This window comes from Asterias rubens, chromosome 14 (genome assembly GCF_902459465.1).
Source record: "Asterias rubens chromosome 14, eAstRub1.3, whole genome shotgun sequence".
Classification (NCBI taxonomy): Eukaryota; Metazoa; Echinodermata; class Asteroidea; order Forcipulatida; family Asteriidae; genus Asterias; species Asterias rubens.
The window spans coordinates 7,348,602-7,369,033 of record NC_047075.1 but is presented as its reverse complement, the minus strand read 5'-3'; the positions used below and the strand labels follow the sequence as shown (position 1 = coordinate 7,369,033).

Below are 20,432 nucleotides of genomic sequence, written 5' to 3'. Positions count from 1 at the left end.
ATATTGGGAGAAAGCAAAATCCCGAGGATCGTTTGAAAAATTAATTATTACATCGGTTTTTTTTTGTTACATTTTGAGAAACAGTGTCACTGATCTAACTCGTACCCAGGTCAGTTATGCTTTTGGTGCTGATAATATTAATAAGAGAGAGAGCATTTCAACGGAATAATAGTATTAGTTTCTTGTTTCCCTTGTTTTCACTTAATTCTTTTGACAAAACGCAGTTGCGAATGATCGCACACTTCTCATTATTTATTCCAAACCTTTCTTGCTAACGAGTAAGGGGAGAGGTTGATCACATTATAAGAAACGGCTCCCTCTGAAGTAATGAAGTTTTCGAGAACGAAGTAATTTTTCACGAATTTGATTTCGAGACACCATCAGATTTAGAAATACTTATTGAAGTCTTGAAATCAATCATCTGGTAGAGGTCGATGGCCTCAGAAGTGTGTTGGGCTATCTAAACTCTAGAGGGCGCAATTTTTTCACATCTCGACTGAAACCTCCCACTTTTTTGCGTGATATCGAAGCATAGGAAGTGAGATTCACTGGTTAGCTAAAAAGCAAAGAAAATGGTAAGTAGTTATTGTAAAATTGGGACTTTTTGGTGTCCCGGGTAGTGAAGGAGGAATTTATGAGGGATTTTGAGGTTTGTGTGAAAATTGTTTGCAAAGCATGTCGAGACATTGTGTTGTGACTTTGTGTTGCGTATTCATTGACAATGACAGTCCTTATTGATGCTAATGTTTTGCCCAGTATCCGGACAGTGCTTTAAATGTTCTGTGTTTGTTCCTCATCGTGTAGTTTATATTCCTACATTTGTGTTGCCGTAACATTTTCGTTCAATTACACCTCCTAATATAATTGCTTAACACTGCTTTCTTTGTTAGGGGGGGGGGGGGCGTACTCGACAACCAACAACCGAAACCGTTTTTGGTTGGGGTTGCCAAAACACACTCCTGCCTGATCATCCATGTCAGATTGATGATGATGGTTGGTTATTATTTGGCCATTATTTGTAAGTTTGGATAACTTTCCGTATGGCGCCACCACTTTTTCACTCATTTTTACAAAAAGGGATATCTCATTGAGGTAAATTAGATACTATATTATTTCATATCGAATGAAAAAGTGGTGGCGCCATACGGAAACTTTTCCGTAAGTTTTTGTGTTATTACTTTTGGTTTTTTATTTCATTTTTTTGTTTTCCTGTTATCGTATGATTGCATTTGCTTGTGAATATTTGTTTAGGCCTAATTTGATATTGTAATTGTAATTTTTAGTTAATTCATAAGTTCATTGTATTTTTTGTAGGGTAGGCCTGTTCACCATGTTCACATAATTGATTACATTTTCTTGTATCATCCATCACTCATCAGTATCACTACATTGTCACCGTAATTGAAATAATTATAAAGTGAATTGTTTGGAAACTATTCTTGTGCATGTGGTAAACTATTTTATTAAAAAGCAAATTGAAGCAATTAGTCAAGAAAACTGTCCTTATCCTGCCACCACTTCTTCTTTCATTTTGACAAAAAGGAATAAAAACCCATTTTGGTAAGACTGGCTGGGACGCTATTTTATATTTTATTACACATGAAAATGTTTCAAAAAGTCTGAAATTGAAAAAGGAATTGTGGCCTGCCACTACCTTTTCACTCTTTTTTATTTTATAACGAATGAAAAGGTGGTGGCAGGACCTGGAAAATTTCAGTTGACTTTTCAGTGAGACAAGACAGAAAGAGAGGAATATGCTACAGACAACCTCATGATCACATTTTGTTTCAATGCAATGCATCATTGTTTTTATCAGATAAAGTAATGTAGTTGTTACCAAGGTGCCATAGATTTATTGAGAAGCAAAGAAAATACTAAAATTTACCATTGATTTACAATCCCTGAACATAAAGGTGGTTGGACAATGAACACACCTTTCTTTGCTTTATTTGATATAAAAACAGATTTTGTTTTCAGTTATAAGGCATCAGTCATGTCAGTAGGATTACAGACTACCAATAGTGGTTACTGTGTTTCAATAGAGTTTTAAGGTAACCCAATCAAGAGTTTTCTAAAAGTTTCTTATGCCCAGTTCATATCTCGCTTTAAGTTTTCAATATCATCATGGCTATCAAAACAGCTCGTTTCTATTTTTATTTGTTATTTTTTATTCCCGTAGAGTTTCTTGGGGTTCGGTCAAGGCGCCGATATTGACATCGTATTGGACGATTCTGCAACTCGTAAACAAGCAGAAATAAAAACAGAAGATGGAAAGAAAGAAAGGCTTTTCTTGTTTTATGACGGAGAATCAATCACCGGGAAAGTCAATGTAAACTTGAAAGGGAGGAAATTAGAGCACCAAGGGATTCGGATTGAGTTTGTCGGACAAATTGGTGAGTATTAAATCTGTGACTAGTAAATCTGGGATAATGCAGGTTGGTAACCCTACAGAATCCATAGTGCATGTTTTTTGACTGTAGACTACAGTACATGTAGTTTTGTACTTTAGATCATTCATACCACCAGAATCAAACTCGTGTACTCTGGGTTTTGGATTTTGTTGTAGAGTGATCCCTGAGTGTTCCGTTTTCCTGAGACGAAGCCAAGAGAACAAATTAATAGAAAGTTGTATTAGTTCAGAATGGCACCCTGAACAAAGATTATGACAAAATAAGGAAAACAAAAACGTTTGGGCTAAGCTACCTCAATTGGTAGAGCACTTGCCTGAGGTGGCAGGTTGAAGTCCAACTGTAGTCAATCTGTCTGTCAATCTGTCAATCTGGTATTAAAAACCAACAACCTTTGCAACTCTAGAGCAGTGTCTTACATGTACCATTTGTATACAAACTATGGTAAAACCAGAGTTAATAAGTGTCTTACAAACTACAGTTTGGGTAACACCAACATTAATATTCTTACTTCCCGATGCAATTTTTAATTTATTACTGTTAAGTGTAAATTACTCTGAGCATTTGTTTTTATTTCCAGAGTTGTACTACGACAGAGGCAACCACCATGAGTTTACTTCATTGGTCAAAGAGCTCGCTAGACCAGGAGAACTCACTCAATCCACCAATTACTCATATGAGTTTTTGAATGTTGAAAAACCCTACGAGTCCTACACTGGAGCTAATGTTCGGTTACGGTAAGTTATTATGCGAGGGTGGGTGGGGAAGGGGGTGGGGCGAGGGTGGGGGATTTTAATCAAACCTGCATGCTATGATATGTCATTTTTAAAGGAGAGTTAACCTCTTTGGGAACCTCTCTTTAAATTAATGGCAGTAGAATTAAAGTAGCTTACAGTAGCGTTTGATAGAATTTTGACTAGTGTCAGGTATTTGAACTTTGCCAGCAAACCCCTATTAAAGAGGGAAGCAGTGCTCTGCTCTGCTCTAGGAAACATTTCTTCATAATATAATATTATTTTTGTTTCTGGTTTTGTTTTGTTCCTGCAGTTATTTCCTGCGAGTGACCATTACAAAGCGATTAACAGACACAGTGAAAGAAATGGACATCTTGGTTCACACTCTTTCCCACTATCCGGAAGTCAACTCATCTATTAAGATGGAGGTCGGTATCGAAGATTGCCTTCACATAGAGTTTGAATACAATAAATCAAAGTAAGTACAGGTACCAGACCTTAAATTTGTTAAACAGGTTTAGATTCTAAGTAGGATTTGAAACTTTGCATGGTGTAAGGGAAACTAATAGAGGTTTGCGGTAACACCATAAACTTTGCATGGTGTAAGGGAAACTAATAGAGGTTTGCGGTAACACCATAAACTTTGCAGGGTGTAAGGGAAACTAATAGAGGTTTGCGGTAACACCATAAACTTTGCATGGTGTAAGGGAAACTAATAGAGGTTTGCGGTAACACCATAAACTTTGCATGGTGTAAGGGAAACTAATAGAGGTTTGCGGTAACACCATAAACTTTGCATGGTGTAAGGGAAACTAATAGAGGTTTGCGGTAACACCATAACCTTTGCATGGTGTAAGGGAAACTATTGGAGGTTTGCGGTAACACCATAAACTTTGCATGGTGTAAGGGAAACTAATAGAGGTTTGCGGTAACACCATAAACTTTGCAGGGTGTAAGGGAAACTAATAGAGGTTTGCGGTAACACCATAAACTTTGCATGGTGTAAGGGAAACTAATAGAGGTTTGCGGTAACACCATAAACTTTGCATGGTGTAAGGGAAACTAATAGAGGTTTGCGGTAACACCATAAACTTTGCATGGTGTAAGGGAAACTAATAGAGGTTTGCGGTAACACCATAAACTTTGCATGGTGTAAGGGAAACTAATAGAGGTTTGCGGTAACACCATAACCTTTGCATGGTGTAAGGGAAACTATTGGAGGTTTGCGGTAACACCATAAACTTTGCATGGTGTAAGGGAAACTAATAGAGGTTTGCGGTAACACCATAAACTTTGCAGGGTGTAAGGGAAACTAATAGAGGTTTGCGGTAACACCATAAACTTTGCATGGTGTAAGGGAAACTAATAGAGGTTTGCGGTAACACCATAAACTTTGCAGGGTGTAAGGGAAACTAATAGAGGTTTGCGGTAACACCATAAACTTTGCATGGTGTAAGGGAAACTAATAGAGGTTTGCGGTAACACCATAAACTTTGCATGGTGTAAGGGAAACTAATAGAGGTTTGCGGTAACACCATAAACTTTGCATGGTGTAAGGGAAACTAATAGAGGTTTGCGGTAACACCATAAACTTTGCATGGTGTAAGGGAAACTAATAGAGGTTTGCGGTAACACCATAAACTTTGCATGGTGTAAGGGAAACTAATAGAGGTTTGCGGTAACACCATAACCTTTGCATGGTGTAAGGGAAACTATTGGAGGTTTGCGGTAACACCATAAACTTTGCATGGTGTAAGGGAAACTAATAGAGGTTTGCGGTAACACCATAAACTTTGCAGGGTGTAAGGGAAACTAATAGAGGTTTGCGGTAACACCATAAACTTTGCATGGTGTAAGGGAAACTAATAGAGGTTTGCGGTAACACCATAAACTTTGCATGGTGTAAGGGAAACTAATAGAGGTTTGCGGTAACACCATAAACTTTGCATGGTGTAAGGGAAACTAATAGAGGTTTGCGGTAACACCATAAACTTTGCAGGGTGTAAGGGAAACTAATAGAGGTTTGCGGTAACACCATAAACTTTGCATGGTGTAAGGGAAACTAATAGAGGTTTGCGGTAACACCATAAACTTTGCATGGTGTAAGGGAAACTAATAGAGGTTTGCGGTAACACCATAACCTTTGCAGGGTGTAAGGGAAACTATTGGAGGTTTGCGGTAACACCATAAACTTTGCAGGGTGTAAGGGAAACTAATAGAGGTTTGCGGTAACACCATAAACTTTGCATGGTGTAAGGGAAACTAATAGAGGTTTGCCGTAACACCATAAACTTTGCATGGTGTAAGGGAAATTATTAGAGGTTTGCGGTAACACCATAAACTTTGCATGGTGTAAGGGAAACTAATAGAGGTTTGCGGTAACACCATAAACTTTGCATGGTGTAAGGGAAACTAATAGAGGTTTGCGGTAACACCATAAACTTTGCATGGTGTAAGGGAAATTATTAGAGGTTTGCGGTAACACCTTGTAAATACAATTTTTCAGTAGTGTTGGTTCTGAAAGGAAGCGGTGGTTAATGACTCAAAGTTTGGTACTTGAGGTCGTTGAGACTGTAAACACGAATAAGCGTTGCATTCCTTTTAAGGTGATTTCTCTGCTGTCACTTCTCATGTTGTTATTGTTAACTTTGGTTTGATCCCTGGTAACACAGCAGCTACAGGTGGAATGGCTTCTGACTTCACCCCCAAACATCGATAATATTTACACATTATTTGGTTTTACCCATTACTTTGTGTGTGAGCACAGCATACTCGGTACTTTCCCAAGTTCTGTGTCAAAAATGTATACATGAAGGCCTACTCAGTACATGTTCTTTCCCGACTTCTGTGATTTTGTGCACAAAATTCAGGAAAGTACTGAGTGTACAGTGCTAGCACACATAGGTGTAAGGGTACAAACCAAAAAAGATGTTTATCATAATCAAAGTCAGAATCACTATTTGAACACTGTTTTCCTCAATACATTACACAGTGAGGTATTACTATTCAATTAAAAAAGACAAGACTGCCCAACTTGTCCGATCTTGTATTGACTGAACTTAGGAGCAATGGGTGTCCAAAACAATACTAACAGTACAAACAGAAGAAACCCAAGCAATCGGCAATGCTAGCCTGAACAGTATATGTACCATGTACATGTATGATATTGTGAGACTATTTATTGCACTCATAGACTTGAACAAAATACTAATATAGTTCGGAACAACAGTCAAAAACAATAGTAGTTCATTTCCAATGTTTTACCATCCCTTAAAATGTTGTGTTTGTACAGATACCACCTGAAGGACGTTATAGTGGGTAAGATCTATTTCTTACTGGTACGAATCAAGATTAAACACATGGAGCTTGCTATCATCAAGCGAGAAACAACAGGATCAGGTTGGTAGGCATTTGCCCCCTATTTCATTTCTTAATATTTGTCGTATTCTTTGATAAAGGAACATGTTGCCTTGGATCGGTCAAGTTAGTCTTTAAAAAGTGTTCGTAACCGTTTGTTAAAAAATGCATATGGTTAGAAAGATAATTTAAAAGAAGAATACAATGATCCACACACATTTGCTTCGAAATTGCGTGGTTTTCCTTTTACTTTACGAACTAACACGGTCGGCCATTTATGGGAGTCAAAAATTTGACTCCCATAATGGCCGATGGTGTTTGTCGACGTGGTAAAGAAGACCACGCAATTTCGAGTGATACTTGTGTGGATCATTATATTCTACTTTTAAAATATCTATCTAACCACATGCATTTCATAAAATCGATTTCAAACACTTTTCAAAGACCAACTCGTCTGATCCAAGGCAACTTGTTCCTTTAACTCCCTCACCAGCCCTCATCTTGTTCAGATTGTATGTGTCTGGCACATGTTTTAAATCACATCTTTTTGATTGTACTGATTGACAGTTTGTTTATGTACTGGGTTTTTTCTGTTTATTTTTATTACAATCTTTTATCTTGTTGCATTTAAGCCATTATACACTTTTGATAAACATTATTGTCCAAGTCCCACACTTCGTGTATCACAACTTATATGTAAAGTTACAAACCTGTGAAAATTTAGGCTCAATCGGTCATCGGAGTCGGGAGAAAATAAAGGACAACCCACTCTTGTTTCCGACTGTTTCGCCGTGTCATGCCATGTGTTTACAATAAATCCGTAATTCTCGCTATCGAGAATTGATAATGATATTGTTTTAATGTTTTCTCAAAAAGTAAAGCATTTCATGGAACAATATTTCACGCGAAGTCTTTCACCATTATCTTCTGTAAACCCTGTGAATTATTTGTAAATCTGTGATTTTTTTTTTTCTGTACCGAAAGTGTATAAATAATGGAACTTGAATTAAAGAATGAATTACATATTGACCCTTTGCACATTGCAGAATGCACCTCTGCACATTGCAGAATGCACCTCTGCACATTGCAGAACGCACCTCTGCACATTGCAGAACGCACCTCTGCACATTGCAGAATACACCTTGCAGAATACACCTCTGCACATTGCAGAACGCACCTCTGCACATTGCAGAACTCACCTCTGCACATTGCAGAATGCACCTCTGCACATTGCAGGACGCACCTCTGCACATTGCAGAATACACCTCTGCACATTGCAGAATACACCTCTGCACATTGCAGAATACACCTCTGCACATTGCAGAATGCACGTCTGCAAAATGCGAATCTACCATTAAGCCATTTTATTCTGGGAGTCAGATCTTGTGTGTACATTTTGACTACCAAAATAGTGGACAGATTGGCAGATGATGTAAGTGTGCTGAACATCATGAAATGGGTCAATAATGTTTTTGAATGCAAAATAAGTTTTATAAGGTTAAATCTGGACCATTAATAAAAGTAATATACTGATGTTAAATCCATTAATACAAAAAGTTCTCGGGCAATCATAAGTTGCCTTAACTATCAATTTTGTAGCAATGGCATGATTTAGCACAGTTACTTATTTTGCAGATCTGCTTATTATTGGCTCATCTTCTCATTTGTGTTTTCTTCTTTGTAGGTCCCAACACTTTTAATGAAAACGAGACCATAGCTAAGTATGAAATCATGGATGGGGCACCAGTTAGAGGTAAGTTAAAGGAACACGTTGCCTTGGATCGGTCGAGTTGGTCTTTGAAAAGCGTTTGTTACAATATGCATATGGGTAGAAAGATGCTGTAAAAGTAGAATACAATGATCCACACAAACATGCCTCGAAATTGCACGGTTTTCCTTTTACCTCGTCGACTAACACGGTCGGCCATTTATGGGAGTCAATTTTTTGACTCCCATAAATGGCCGACCGTGTTTGTTCGCACAGTAAAAGGAAAACCACGCAATTTCGAGGCAAACTTGGTTGGATCATTGTATTCTACTTTTAAATTATCTTTCTACCCATATGCATTTCATAACAAACGGTTACAAACGCTTTTTTTATAGACCAACTCGTCCGATCCAAGGCAACGTGTTCCTTTAATGAATTGTGAACAGAACCCAAAATCAATTTAAGGGGGACTGTTTTCAGATTCATAGCAAGTTTTGGCTCTTCGTGGAGATAGTTTTATAGTATCGCATGGCAACGACCGTGCAAGGTTTTAAATGAATGTTCAAGATCGAATACCAGCCAGCGGGAACAGCCGCATACATGTACATGTGCAGTAATTTGGTTAGAGTTCATAACCCAATACAGCCACAACTTGTTATGAATATGACAACAGTCCACCTTTAATTGACGTGTCCTCCAAGACTTGAGATGTGACCTCCAAGACTTAATGACAACTCAATCTTAAAGCCCCCTCCACAATTCTCACAAGAATATGCTGCCTCTGTCCAAATGACAATGTTTCATTATTGATTGATTGATTTGTCTTGATGTATGCGAGTCTATTCCAATCCGTCTCTTCCTATCTGGTTATGAACTCACTCCAACAATGCGAGATGTTAATAAGAAGTTCTCTACTCGCTACTATCTTAACTTAGTCTGTGTTATTATTGATTGATTGATTGATTGATTGACTGATTGATTGATTGATTGATTGATTTGTCTTGATGTAGGTGAGTCTATTCCAATCCGTCTCTTCCTATCTGGTTATGAACTCACTCCAACAATGCGAGATGTTAATAAGAAGTTCTCTACTCGCTACTATCTTAACTTAGTCTGTGTTATTATTGATTGATTGATTGATTGATTGATTGACTGATTGATTGATTGATTGATTTGTCTTGATGTAGGTGAGTCTATTCCAATCCGTCTCTTCCTATCTGGTTATGAACTCACTCCAACAATGCGAGATGTTAATAAGAAGTTCTCTACTCGCTACTATCTTAACTTAGTCTGTGTTATTATTGATTGATTGATTGATTGATTGACTGATTGATTGATTGATTGATTGATTGATTGATTTGTCTTGATGTAGGTGAGTCTATTCCAATCCGTCTCTTCCTATCTGGTTATGAACTCACTCCAACGATGCGAGATGTTAATAAGAAGTTCTCTACTCGCTACTATCTTAACTTAGTCCTGGTGGATGAGGAAGAAAGGAGATACTTCAAACAACAGGTAAGCATGTCTGCAATAATGCTTAGCAGTTCAAGGTTACCGAACAAAATACCATTTCTCGTGTACTCTCTGTGACTGGTATCCTGGTTATTTTTGCTTTGCACAAAAAATAGCTAAGCACAACAAAATTATGCTTACCAGAACAAGGTTACCAACAGAAATACCATCTCACCTGTACTGTATGTGGCTGGTATTCAGCTTATTTTTGCTAAGCAGAATTTTTAAAGCAGTATTTTCTGCTTAAGCAGCTCCACGAAATTGGGTCAAAGCCAGCAATTACCTATGTAGTCTATGAGTTGAATTCCAAATGTTTATCATTGTGTCAGTGCAAATACTTTTTGTCTCCTAAACCAGCACTTATCTTTGTTATGCACTTGTAAGTTAGAAATGAGAAAATTTAATTAGCTGACTGCAAACTGCTTACCATCGGAAAGGACCTATGGTATAAATAAAAACAACAAAATGAATGGCCTGACTTTTCCACCTTAGCAGTTTTTCTCGGTGGCTTAAATGAAAAAGCCGTCTAGAAAGATTCTGCTTGGGTCGAAACGTCAGGCCGTTAACCATTTTTTTGCAAGTTACAAATTGTCAAAACTTTGTTTCTCGCTTAAAGTAGCCCGGATGTATACATTAGAACAAGCACACGCTGTGATACAATGATTTGCAGGGAGCATTTTTGTGTAAGATGAGAAACATTGACCCGATATTATGTCAGCTTTAGACAAAAACATGTTCTTTCTTCAGTGTGCAAAACCCTGCTCAGTGATCTGTTCTCTGAAGTAAGCCATCATTAACTCAAAAATTTCAGAATATTTTAAATTGAGTATCTTTTGTTTTCTCTCCACAGGAAATCACGCTGTGGCGGAAACCTGACAAGGCAAAGAAACCTCAAAATTTCCAGACACAAAAGTTTGAACCAGTAAAATAGAAAACATTTCTCTCTAATAGACACAACCTAGACAGGACTGGGGACCAGTCTACTGTAGTTACCATGATGTGATCATCTTCCATTGAAACTCATGTACGCCAAAGTGAGGCAGGAAGGTAATTGGTCTGGTTCCCAATTTGTACATTGGTAGACATGTGAGTAGCCATTTATTTCTAACTCTACATTAAACCACTATAGACGGGCACATTGGTAAGTGCAATACAATCAAATGATACAGGCATGATTTTCTCTTACTTCAGTCTGATTAATGTTTTTTGAACCTGGAAAAAAAACCCAGAACAATTGTGATTAAAATAGCATGGAAAGTCTCTACTTTAAAAGCAGCTGTGTGAAGTACAGCCCAGCATACTAAATTCACAATGCAGTATGAACCAATGGCCCTGTGATTTTGCGATGTGGAACTTTCAATAAACCTTTTTGAGGTATGGCTGACACAACGCTACAACTGTAAAGTTGTGGGAAATTTGTGGGTATTGACCATAGAAATAGAACGTATTTTATTCAGAGAAGTGCGCATTTTAGGCGACACAGCGTTTGCACATAAACCTAATGACCACCAACATGGTGAGCCTGGCATCAGTCCCGTGTGTGTCGTGCGCGTATCACGTCCGCCATACCTCAAAAAGGCTTATAGGATTGATGTTATGTTCCCCAAAACGTCTGAAACTTGATGATTTACCTGCCATCCGGTAGACTGGGCCCCTGTCTTTATCTGCAAAGACAGGTACCAGCTATTCAGATCCAGTGATTCCATTGGGTACAATGATAGCATTGGATAAATGCAGTAAATGAAAGCTACCGTAGCTGGGTTTGTTTTGATTGGTCTGAGCTCACCTCAGTTGGCCAATCAAAACACGGATATGGAAAGCTTTCTTTCGGTCGTCCGTGCATATGTGGGCGCATCCACATGCATTGACGTGTAGGTATAATGTATACAGTTCATGCATGGTGGATACGGTACTTGCTTGGTAGTAAGTTCTGTTCTGTTCATCAAGACTGTTCTGTGCTTAGTAAGTTTTTATGTTAAAACATACCTCATGGAATTAAGCCCTGGACATGCCCCTCTATTCTTGTTGCACTCATAGCGGTGTCCTTTACTAAGAAATACTGTGGCTGACAAAGAAAGAAGAACCATGACTGAATTTTAAATCATCAATCTAATTAGACTGAGTCCCCTCTGCTTGGTTAAAAATCAACCATGTCATACTTTTTAAAAATGTTTACGTTGTACAAATTTGTAACATTTGAGTAGAGTACATAAAGTGCATTCCATTATAACCAATAATTGCGACAAAAAAACCGATGCAATTACTTTATTGCCAACTCCAAACTAAAGTTATATAATGTAGAAATCCAGATGAAGTTTTTTGACCTCAATCCTCCTATATTCTTTTCTCCCGTGTCACTAGACACTCAACTGATTGGACTTGGAAGATCAGAAACCCTGACACTCTGAGAACATGTGCTGTTGTTTTTATACTCTCCCAAGTCCTTCTGAATTCTTAACTTTGGCAATTAGATAAAGAAAGACTTGGTTCTGTCCATCTTGATCATTGTTTAAAGACACTGGACACCCTTGGTAGTGGTTAAAGACCAGTATTCTCACTTGGTGTATCCAATATGCATAAATTAACACAAACACACTTTTGAAGTTTGGGCTCAATTGGTCATTGAAGTTGCAAGAAAATAATGGAAGAAAAAAAATCAATTTGTGTGCTTTCAAATGGCTTCAAATAATTTGAATATTCACCAAATGTGGCCAGTGCATTTAAGTAGTGACACTCATTTTCTGATCAAACTTTTAGCGCCCCCCCCCCCCTCCTCCCACCCACTGTAGGGTGGTTTTAAGAAACTGGAAAGGAGGTACAACTTACTGTAGATAGAATCTATGGATAGATTAATACTATGTGTACAGATACATGTATTGGCCTTGTTACAAACCTTTGGCTTCGGCTCTGGGTCAGGCTTCAGCTCTGGGTCAGGCTTCGGCTCTGGGTCAGGCTTCAGCTCTGACTGAGGCTGTAGCTTAGTGTAAGCCATTGGTAGAAAATTGCCATAAACAGTTGTGGCTGCATATTGCGCTACAGCACCTTGTAAATCATTACATTGTACAAGGTATTATGTTAAGGAATAGGTCTCAAACTTCTTAACGTAGCTTCACATTATACCTTGTAGGAAACAATACTGAGAGCGCATGGGGCCCTCATGGTGATAGGCGCGATTATAAGAATGGGTAATTATTATTATTATTATTATTATTATTATTTCATTTTATCACAGCATGCAAAAGAAAGATCTCATTTTCCTTTGTGCCTGTTTATTATTATTATTATTATTATTATTATTATTATTATTATTATTATTATTATTATTATTATTATTATTATTATTATTATTATTATTATTATTATTATTATTATTATTATTATTATTATAATATTATATGAGGCCCTTTTGGGTTAAATGAGACTCAGAAAAAACAAATATTAATGTATTGAGAACTGAGAGGCATTTGACTTTTTTATCTGTTTATTTTTGGTAACAATTACCTTAAAAAATCACTTTGTTCCATTGGTATTAGAATCACTTTCTATCACATCTTTATTTCTAGTAGATGTTTGCATCAGGGATCATGAATATCAATAGCTACCTGCAATGTTGGTGGTCTAGTAGGTAAGACATCTGCTCTAGAAGAACAAAGTGCATGGGTTTGAATCCCACTCAAATAAAAGTACATATGATTATTTAACAGAACTCTGCAAGGTTAAACATTGCAAATATACACATTGGTGAAAGAGTAAAACAGAAAAATAATCTTTATTTCTCTTCAGATTATTTGACATTTACCATGAGGTTTGCAAGAATGTTAATACATGTTTTTACTTGATTAGAATGTCATTAAGTTCAGTGTCAGATAAACACTTTAACCCTCCTACTTTCTGACCATTCAATTCTATAGTTTTGACTTAAACACCATGAATACATCTGTACAGTTAACAGTCAACCCTCCTACTGTCTTTCCATTCACTACCATCCAGTTTGGTTTTAGCGCGTTGTGGCAGTAAATACATAATGGCAGACATGTGACACACACGTATTGTACATGTCTCAGATACATTGAATTAAAAAACAATTATTTCTGATCACTTTCTGGTTAAAGAAACAAAACCTTAACTTTAATATAGTTTAGTACTTGCCACTATACACATTATGTCTATCGGCAAATTATGAGTATGAATAAAAATGTATAATTATGATAAAGAATATACTTGACATGTGTATAATAATGTAAACTTTAAGGCATTGTGGCTGGTAACCTGTTTCTATGATGCAGGTTTTTTGTCTGTGCTCGGCAAATTCATGTGGTTACCAGCTTGTATCATTGGAATATAGTGTGGTATATAGATCTACACTACACTGTCAACCCTCCTACTGTCTGACCATTATCATCCACAGTGATTATGAATGATACATTAACTATGACAGCCTTCAATATCATTATGAATGATACATTAACTATGACAGCCTCCAATATGATAGCATGTAGTGAATGCATCTACACAGCACACACATGTGTAGAGTTTTAGTTATGTGTACAGTTCTGCCACCATACAAAAAGTGCAGTTTGAATGTTTTCAAATGGTCAGTAAATTTGGAAATGGTATCAAGAGTATCACACAGCCTTTGTGTCTATTTAAAGTCAACTTAATTTCAGATCCTGTCCAACACTTTGTCATGAATAGTTATCGGGGATGCGTCGAAAAATGGCTGGAAATTTGTCTCCATGGTTACGAGTGACCTTTTGACCTTCTTCAGTACAACTCCCAAGCAGCTCTGTGATTGGATCCTCAGTCTACAATAAAGGATAGAGAACAAACTCAAAGATTACCAGACAGGAACAAATTATTCAGAGTTCAATAGCCCCATGAAGTAGCAAGTCTATAAGCCTCGTTTACAATACCTAGCCAAATCCAAGAAATTATATTCAACGAACTGGACTTGTTTTTGCATCTATGGAAGATGTAGAGAAGGAAATTATTTTCTAAAAGAAAGATGACAGAATAATTTATTTGAAAGTTTGATAAAGTTTGTATCGTACCTGTTGTTGGTCAGAGATCCTTTCAAATAATGGATGTTCATTTAAATGTTGACACATCCATTCATGAAGCTCCTTCACATCTGTTATTGTGTACAACAATCCCTGTATACAAGCAACATTTTGTCATTCATTACAATAAATTCAAAACTTAAATGTGTAGACTAGGTCACCTGTCCCTTGTTAACTACAGGGCATTTAGACTAAGTCACCTGTCCCTTATTAACTACAGGGCATTTAGACTAGGTCACCTGTCTCTTGTTAACTACAGGGCATTTAGACTAGGTCACCTGTCTCTTGTTAACTACAGGGCATTTAGACTTGGTCACCTGTCTCTTGTTAACTACAGGGCATTTAGTGGACTAGGTCACCTGTCTCTTGTTAACTACAGGGCATTTAGTGGACTAAGTCACCTGTCCCTTGTTAACTACAGGGCATTTAGTGGACTAGGTCACCTGTCTCTTGTTAACTACAGGGCATTTAGTGGACTAAGTCACCTGTCCCTTGTTAACTACAGGGCATTTAGACTAGGTCACCTGTCTCTTGTTAACTACAGGGCATTTAGTCAGCATTCCCTTACACAGTTTTAATTGCAAAATGAAGCCCAAAATGTTGAGTGATGGAAGTAATTGGGATGTCACATCCTCTACAGCTCAGACGCTACACTTCCTGGTTGCTACATCCTCAATAATGCAACTGGTCACGTATTTTTTTTTTCTAGGACGAACGTGGGCAATTTACATAAATGGGCGTAGTTAACTATACATTTTCCCATGCACATGCGTACTTCGACGTAATAATAGTTGTGTAAATACACTCACGCATATTAAACATGTACAAATACACGCATCCCCCATACACATGTTACATGTACAATGTACATGTACCTATATTTTGTACCATGTACCATGTAAAACTGCGTATTTGTACAACTAGCTCTACCTTTTGTCCATAAAATGCGTCGCGCTTGCTTTCATTGCCAAGTCTTGATTGCCTGATAAATGATATGTTTGGATATGGTTGGGAGGGGGAGGGAGGGCAATTATGAAAATAGACTGACGGTCATAATGAACGGTTGTGAACCCTAATGTTTTTTGATGAAATTTAATAGTACACTGCATTACAAACAGCACTTATGCATCTGGAGCACACAAAATTATGCAACAAAAATAATGTTTTTTTTCCACAGGTTTGTTATCTTATGCATGTTGGGATACATCAAGTGAAAATACTGGTCTTCGACAATAATTACCAAATGTGCCCAGTTTAAAAATAGACCATGGATGGTATATCTCCTTGGTTAGACCATGTAGGATGAAATGGGAGCCAGACTGGTTCATCACAACCTGTACACCATTGTGTGAAGCGAAAGTAGAAGAAAAGCAGGTTGTGTGGTCCCCATTTATTTACCACAACTATTTTCATACCACATTGACATACTAACACCAGTGGCCAAAGGTCCCTTGCGGTCATCACTAAAGCTAATGCATGCGCGAGTGTGTTTTCCGGGCAAAAACACGTCCATTTTATGTTAATTGCCCACATTCGTCCTAGGGAAAAAAAATACGCCAACTGGTCACCACTACCCCCCACCCCACCACTAACCCTGGTCACCACAACCCCTGGTCACCACGCCCCAGACGCTACACTCCCTGGTTGCTACACCCTCAAAATTGCAACTGGTCACCACTACCCCCCACCCCACCACACCCCCTGGTCACAACAACCCCTGGTCACCACGCCCAGACGCTACACTCCCTGGTTGCTACACCTTCAATATTGCAGCACACTGGTCACCACAACACCCCACACCCTCTGTTCGCCACACCTCCCTGGTCGCTACACCCTCAATATAGCAACTGGTCACAACAACACCCCACCCCCACCCCCTGGTCACCACATCCCCTGGTCACCAAACCCCAGATGCTGCACTCCCTGGTTGCTACACCCTCAATATTGCAACTGGTCACCCAGCCCCCCCCCCCCCCCACCCCACCCACAAACACCCAGGGCCCAATGTCATAGAGCTGCTTAAACACAAAAAAAAATAGCTAAGCAAAACAAAACAAAGCTTTCCTTACCAATAAAAAGGTTACCAGCTGAAACACAAAGAGAACATGTGACTGGTATCCTTCTTAATGTTGCTTAGCAGAAATTTGTTATAAAGCAATTTATTCTGATTGCTCTATGAAACTGCCCCTACTCACTACACCCCTGCTCAGGATAGGTCGAATAGCCATGAAACTTACCCCTTCTTTTATAACATAAGCATACTCCGCCAAAAGGGTCTGATTAATAATTCTCCACTTGTGTTTAGTTTTCTTGAAGTGTGGATCAGGAAATAAAATAAACATCTTAGAAATCTGGAAAACAAAACATAAATATTCAACATGACAGTGAGTGGAATGAGCGGACACTATACTTATTCTTTCCTACAATTTAACTTCTACATTTTATGAATCTTTTCCCCAACCAAAACATTACTTTTATTGAGCTTCTTTTTCTTTGCAATAATTAATCAGTCTTAAATATAATATAATTCAATTAGTTTATAAAACAGAATCTGCTGTTGTAAACTGATTCCCTCACCAACCGAAAGGACCTTTGTTATATTATACAAAATATACTTAACAGCCTGACAGGCTGACATTTTGACCCTAGCAGAGTCTTTCTCAAAGGCTTAAAAAACAAGGCTCTAACCTGTCCTTTAGAGAAGAAGTTTGGAAGATGTTTCATAGCATTCCCTCGGAGACAGCCAACATTCTGATATAAACCTTCTTGATTCTGTCTCAAAGCTTTGATTCGATCTTGAACGTAATCGGACACCTTCATCCGTATCTCCATACCGAGCATTAGTGTCTTTGGATACATCGTCGACAGCGAAACTAAAGACAAGAAAGGAAAATAGAGTAACATTAAAGACACCGGACATGTTTGATAAATATATCAAATAAATATCAAAAACCAGTATTCTCACTTAATTAAAGACACTGGTCACTATTGATACATGTAATTGTCAAAGACCAGTCTTCTCACTTGGTGTATCTCAACATATGCATAAAATAAAAAAACCTGTGAAAATTTGAGCTCAATTTGTCATTGAAGTTGAGAGATGTTGCACAAATTAGTGTGCTTGCAGATGTCCGAGAAAGACTTCAGTTCTTTCTCAAATAAAATATTTTGGGGGAAATTGCTTCTTTCTCAAAAACTTTGTTTACCTCAGATGGAGTCATCTAACCTACTATAATCAGCTCTCCATTGCTTGTTACCTGCCATTACATGTTTTGCTAAAATGTTCCTACCCAAATCATCAAACCTTCATTTGAAGAGCTACAAAGGAACCTATTAACAAGCTTGCTACCGGTTATTTGTTTGGTAATAGGTATTAATGTCTTCTCACCAAGGAGTCCCCCATATCCGCATCCAACATCTAGAAACTCAACTTTGGCTGAAGAGTCTCCATTTGCTACTTGAGTTTTATCATTTGGTGAAGAGAAGAAAGTTGGATAGATTTGACTCCAGTCCATCTCGTCTGGTCTGAGGGGGCTACAAAGAAGGAAACTTACAATAAAATACAAATGTTTATCAAAATAATTTGTTTTGAGAATGATGAGATTCTGTGTCGGTCAGACCTGGAGTCGTAGACCCAGTGACTGGGGCGCTAGATTCCTTTTTTTCAAAATTTTGACATTAGTCACTGGGTCTGAGTCAGACCACCATTTTCCCTACTCTTCAACTACCTAGAACTACCTGTATGTGCATGTACGTGTATGAGGTTCGTTCTGCTATCGTCTCCACTCCATTTTCTCCATCAGTTACAAACAAGAAGAAAAATAATGAAAACCTGACATGTGACCGCATGACGATTACTAGTCCTATGCGATAATAGCTGTGTAACTGTGATATCCCTTTTTGTAAAAATGAGTGAATTGAAAAGGTGGTGGCGCCATATGGATGATACGGAAAGTTATCCAATTAATTTAATAAGGCCCCTCGGCTCTAGTCTAGTACTCATAGAACTATTTCGGTTTCGTTCCGCCATCGCCTCCGCGAACGGAGACAATAGCAAAACGAAACCGGAACCGATATAGTTCTAGGATTCAGCTTCAGGAAATACTTTACTAGCTAGGCTAGGAATCGAGTAAGGCCCCTCTACTCTACTAAGTACTACTACTAGTACCGCATAGCACTCTGATCAGACATAAACATCGTCTGATGATGTTTGATCAGTTGATGATCATTTCCTCATCTAGCTAGATATGCTAATCAGGCTTTGTTTATTTGATGAGAACCCACCACAGTCACACTACACACACAGTCGGCATGGTCAGTGCTGTAGAAATTAGACGAGGACCTAATTTGATTTTAAATTTTGAGGAATAATTTTGACTCCATTTTGACCATTGTTTGTGTATCTAATCATGCGATCACCGCCCAAACTTAATATTCAGCTTTCGGTGGATACTGATTTGATGAAGTATACATGTATCGTAGGAGGTCCTGTTTTCGAGGTTTCCCATAAATCGTGGCAAATATTTTACCTCTCTGTGCGCGATGTTAACAGTCCCTAGATAAAAATTGTGTGGTTTTATTTGCCAAGCAAAGAGTCTCCTCTCCCTTGACCAAACTTAGAAACACGTAAGGCTCCACTGGATATTTGCACTTGTAAATGCAAAAAGTTTGGTATTTTAGGCTTTTCTACAAGGTACAAAAATATGTCATAATGTTGAGGCCATATAAAAATATTTGCCCACCGAAAAAGTTTCATCAAATACTATTTCAATTCACAAATCATGATGATCAAACCATGTGACTGAATATTTTGCTGAGCATTCTTGAAAAAAATAGAGGCTTAAAGAAGCCATGTGCCTTACATCATTTTCTAACATTTTTGGAGATTTTTTTGTTTAACCCTCTGATCAATATTATTATTAATATTAAAATTTAAACGATCAGCTTGTTGATTCAATTATCACTGTTTATTTATATACGCTTTATTATAAATTTTAAGAGAAAAAAAAGGGGGAAAAATAAATAAAAATCAGATTTGAAAGCCAATGATTATTCACACTTTTTTTTTAATTATTTATTTTTGTTATTTTTTGCAAATTACCATGGTCATTTTAAAATTTCATCAAAACAATATTTTGAATAAAACGAAGACAACTGCTGGCAAAAGAGTATAGTATTACTCTACACAGCCAGAGGGAGAGTCTCAAAGAACACTTGTGTTGTAGATGTAGTCACTGTAGATATGTTTCTTCCATATATGGCTTCACCGGGAAACTATGCTTTCTTGTTTGCCGTGAAAACAGGAAATACTCAAAACAAATGGGGCCAGTTGAAGTCATCGAAGATCGGTGTGTAGTGTGAACATTTCAATGTCCATCAAGTTTTAATATATGTTTGCATACTTCATATTAACAAAAGAACGTAATTAGGGCATCGGTTGATATAAGGCGTCATTATTTTTTTCCCAATTTTAAGAAAAAGGCACAATAGCGTGAAAACTGGTAAGGGGAGGAGGATACTTACTACTCAAATGAATGGTCGGAATGTGGGTTAGAATGAGCTCGTTGTCGATAAAACTTTTTCTGTGGCATGGGGGCCGCCATCTTAATTCTTGCACTGTGTCAACTGAGGAGGGCGCTACAAACACATCGCA

The 20,432-nt window shown here is 37.8% G+C and overlaps 2 protein-coding genes across 3 annotated transcripts; one reads left to right on the top strand and one right to left on the bottom strand.

The window, feature by feature from the left end:
* The first annotated feature begins 483 nt into the window (after positions 1–483).
* Positions 484–12,195, top strand: LOC117299445 (vacuolar protein sorting-associated protein 26B-like). 2 transcript variants are annotated; one of them, XM_033782980.1, is made up of 8 exons: positions 484–575; positions 2,180–2,393; positions 2,989–3,145; positions 3,456–3,620; positions 6,435–6,541; positions 8,184–8,252; positions 9,580–9,722; positions 10,570–12,195. In XM_033782980.1, the coding sequence occupies exons 1-8, from the start codon at positions 573–575 to the stop codon at positions 10,648–10,650; spliced, it is 939 nt and encodes a 312-aa protein (XP_033638871.1). In that variant the 5' UTR covers positions 484–572; the 3' UTR covers positions 10,651–12,195. The 2 variants fall into 2 exon arrangements, with proteins under 2 accessions (XP_033638871.1, XP_033638872.1); XM_033782981.1 differs by lacking the exons at positions 9,580–9,722; positions 10,570–12,195 and adding an exon at positions 9,043–9,174 and having other exon boundaries at positions 8,184–8,254.
* Positions 12,196–13,461: 1,266 nt separating this feature from the next.
* On the bottom strand, positions 13,462–20,387 carry LOC117299695 (tRNA (guanine-N(7)-)-methyltransferase-like). Its single transcript, XM_033783248.1, has 6 exons — positions 20,303–20,387; positions 18,168–18,313; positions 17,468–17,652; positions 17,017–17,130; positions 14,771–14,872; positions 13,462–14,524 (listed from the first exon to the last, which is right to left on the bottom strand). Exons 1-6 carry the CDS (start codon positions 20,380–20,382, stop codon positions 14,405–14,407), a joined length of 747 nt encoding a protein of 248 aa, XP_033639139.1. The 5' UTR covers positions 20,383–20,387; the 3' UTR covers positions 13,462–14,404.
* Between the last annotated feature and the right edge of the window lie 45 nt (positions 20,388–20,432).